At 39.9% G+C, this 3,735-nt stretch overlaps 1 protein-coding gene across 2 annotated transcripts in view; it reads left to right on the top strand.

Annotated features, from left to right (window-relative positions):
• Positions 1-888: 888 nt before the first annotated feature.
• MMP1 (matrix metallopeptidase 1) overlaps positions 889-3,735 on the top strand; it is a 15,469-nt gene continuing 12,622 nt past the window's right edge. For both annotated transcript variants that reach the window (XM_055078668.1, XM_024115317.3), the window contains exons 1-5: positions 889-1,036; positions 1,485-1,729; positions 1,823-1,971; positions 2,213-2,338; positions 3,066-3,221. In XM_055078668.1, the coding sequence (XP_054934643.1) occupies positions 929-1,036; positions 1,485-1,729; positions 1,823-1,971; positions 2,213-2,338; positions 3,066-3,221 (784 nt within the window). In that variant the 5' untranslated portion in view covers positions 889-928. The remainder of the gene's footprint in view (positions 1,037-1,484; positions 1,730-1,822; positions 1,972-2,212; positions 2,339-3,065; positions 3,222-3,735) is intronic.

The raw sequence follows: 3,735 nt of genomic DNA on the forward strand, positions 1-3,735 counted from the left end.
CAAGAGGGAAGAGATATGTGAACATATGTATATGTATAACTGATTCACTTTGTTGTAAAGGAGAAACTAACACACTATTGTAAAACAGTTATACTCCAATAAAGATGTTAAAAAAAAAAAATAAGACCTCAGACTCATACTTGGTGTTTTGCTAGCCCCTGGTTCACCTGCTACATTCTGACAGGTTTCAGAGAAGGATCCTATTTGTCCCATGATGCCGCTGAGCAGTGTCTACACAGGGTGGGAAGTTACCTCATACCCCACCTGTGGACGGGGACCTTCTAAGCCAAGGTTCTCAAATTTTGGGCCTGAATGAAAATTAAGGGAAACTGTGGTGCTAAGAAAATAGTGTACAAGGCAGCTTAGCAAAGGTAGAAGGGAACCCCAGTGAACCTGGGAGAGCCACCCCCAAATGAATGCCTGTCAGTACATGTGCTGAATAGCCATAGGGCATACATGTCAGCAATTCTGTCCTCTGCTCGGGGAGAAAGGTGTGTTTATAACCCGGAGCACTTTATGACCAGCAGGATCAAGTACCAAAGTGTATTTTTTAAAAATTCTGTGGAGTACTCTGTGATCTCCAGATATAATAAGGTCTTTCTCAAGCAGGATAGAAATGAATTGAAGGAAACAACTGTTTACATGTTGGACGTGTATCCTTTGCCCATGTTCTGTTTAATGTTAATCATAAGATTGTAACCCCAAACAACCCCAAATAATCTGCTTGGAGTCACCTTTTGTGATGATTGCTCATGTTATTTCCTGCTAATCAAGAGGATGTTATAAAATGTGAGTCAGACAGCCTCCGGCTTTCTGGAAGTGCCAGAACCATATATATAGAGAGGGAGCTTCCTAGTTGAGACATTGGAGCAGCAGAGAGGTGGGAGCCATCAGATTCCTTAAGCTGAGAAGGAAGACAGACGCCAGCATGCCCAGACTGCCTCTGCTGCTGCTGCCGCTTCTCTGGGGCGTGGGGTCTCACAGCTTCCCAGCAGCGACTTCAGAAACACAAGAGCAAGATGTGGAGACAGTGCAGGTAAATGCTGAATTTCACATGCCCAAAATGCAAAAGCCTTTATTTGCATTCTTCCACAGTATAACAGAGTAACAGCAGTATAATAGAGTTTATTTAAGGATGGATTCCCTACAAAGAGAAATTTTTGTCAGAAAGGGCACTATCCCCCAAAATGTATCTATCCATGCATAGACTCTCCTTTTCCAGTTAGAAGTGATAGGGAACTAAAAGAACAATATGCAAATTTGTCTCTACAAATTATAATTCTGACTTCATAATAACTAATGGTAGGGAAATTTCTACTCCAAAATTACAGTTTCCACCAATAATACTTATAATAAGGACCACGCAATCTAAACACAATCTTTAAAAGTAGTTCTGTGTTTCAGCTATAACTTTACACTGTCAATATTTAGAAAAATTAGAAAGATTTCCCATCCAGTGTTTCAATAATTTTATCTTTCATCAGGAATACCTGGAAAACTACTACAACCTGAAGAGTGATGGGAAACAAGTTGAAAGACAGAGAAACAGTGACCCAGTAGTTGAAAAACTAAAGCAAATGCAAAAATTCTTTGGGCTGAAGGTGACGGGGAAACCAGATGCTGCAACCTTGAGTGTGATGAAGCAGCCCAGATGTGGGGTGCCTGACATGGTTCAGTTTGTTCTCACTCAGGGGAACCCGCGATGGGAGGACACACATCTGACCTACAGGTAATTAGACTGAGCACCAGAGTGGGAATGCTATTTCCCATCAGAGCCATCAGAAATGAAATCAGATGTGTCTGTATTTTATTTCATTTGAAGGATTGAAAACTACACACCAGATCTGTCAAGAGCAGATGTGGACCATGCCATTGAGAAAGCCTTTCAACTCTGGAGCAACATCTCACCCTTAACCTTCACCAAGGTCTCTGAGGGTCAAGCAGACATAATGATATCCTTTGTCAGGGGAGGTAAGCTCTTCTTGCAGCATGAAAGTATTCTCACCTTAACTTCCCCCTGCCTTTGAATCTCTTCAGCTTTGCAACTAGATCTCCTTGTTTGAGAAGAGTGTTGATTTTATGGACTTAAGAATGAAAACTATATTGCATTTGCTGCAAATCTGTTGACCTCTTAGTAAAGCTAATGCTTACTTTCCTGGGTTAGCCTAAATAAGAACCAAGAGGAACTTTTGTTGAATTTTGTTTCTTGCAGATCATCATGACAATTCTCCCTTTGATGGACCAGGTGGAAACCTTGCTCATGCTTTTCAACCAGGCCCAGGTATCAGAGGGGATGTCCATTTTGATGAAGATGAAAGGTGGACCAACAATTTCAGAGGTAAGTCAGCTCATCTTGCCTCTCTCAACCCTTCTCCCCCCACCCTCCTTCTTGGTTCATTGTAATATTGGTTGACTTAACTGAAAGAATGTATTAATAGAAGTATGCATTTTTCTGCTACCACTTAGAAAATTAATGGTGCATTTAGAAAATGTAAGAGAAGAATTATTTCTGTTAGAAAGAACATCTTATTGGCTACAAATAGGTTACTCTGAAATTTCTAGTAAGTAAATGTTGAAAATCTTAATGTTTTCCTTGTGGGCATCTACACAGAATCTTTTTTATTGGAAGAACACACCAAAGTGTAATAATGTTAGTAAGATATGTGGAAATCAAGGGACGAGAGACTGTATATATTTCCAAAATTTCCAGCATTAAGCATGTATCAATCTGTAAATAGGAAAAAAATGTGTCAATAGAAGACTATTTCTTCTCTGTGAAATAATATGTGCCATCTAACCACTGACAAAACTGACTAATCTGTGCTAGACTCTTGGTTGGCTGAATTTTCTTTTTAATTGTAATCATAGAGTTTAAGCTTTAACTGGTCTCTTCACTATTAATAAATGGATTCTTCTTACCTTCAGAAAATTTTTTTATACATTTCAAAAAGCTATTGAGAAAATAAAAACATTAATCCTTTAGAGTTATAGATTACTTCTTAATTAAATGTCTCAAAACTGAAAACATTTCAAATAATTACAAATAGTTTTATTATCCCTTTTAGATTATAACTTGTATCGTGTGGCAGCTCATGAATTGGGCCATTCCCTTGGACTTTCTCATTCCACTGACATTGGGGCTTTGATGTACCCCAACTACATCTTCAGTGGTGATGTTCAGCTATCTCAGGATGACATCAATGGGATCCAGGCCATCTATGGTGAGTATAAAGAAAAACATTATGGACAAGGGGTCATTAGAACAGCCATTGGATTTATCCTTTTTTTTTTTAACATCTTTATTGGAGTACAACTGCTTTACAATGGTGCGTTAGCCTCCGCCTCACAACAGAGTGAATCAGCCATACATATACACACGTTCCCATATCTCCTCCCTCCTGCGTCTCTCCCAACCCACCCCTCCAGGTGGTCACAAACCACCCAGCTGATCTCCCTGTGCCATGCGGCTGCCCCCCACCAGCTATCCACCCTACATTTGGGAGTGTACATATGTCCATGCCACTCTCTCACTTCATCACAGCTTACACTCCCCACTCCCTATATCCTCAAATCCATGCTCAAGTAGGTCTGTGTTTCATTCCGATCCTACCCCCAGTCTCTTCGTGACATTTTTATTTTCTTAGATTCCATATATATGTGTTAGCATACGGTATTTGTTTTTCTCCTTCTGACTTACTTCACTCTATATGACAGACTCCAGGTCTATCCACCTCA

This window comes from Physeter macrocephalus, chromosome 16, assembly GCF_002837175.3.
Source record: "Physeter macrocephalus isolate SW-GA chromosome 16, ASM283717v5, whole genome shotgun sequence".
NCBI classification, from domain to species: Eukaryota; Metazoa; Chordata; class Mammalia; order Artiodactyla; family Physeteridae; genus Physeter; species Physeter macrocephalus.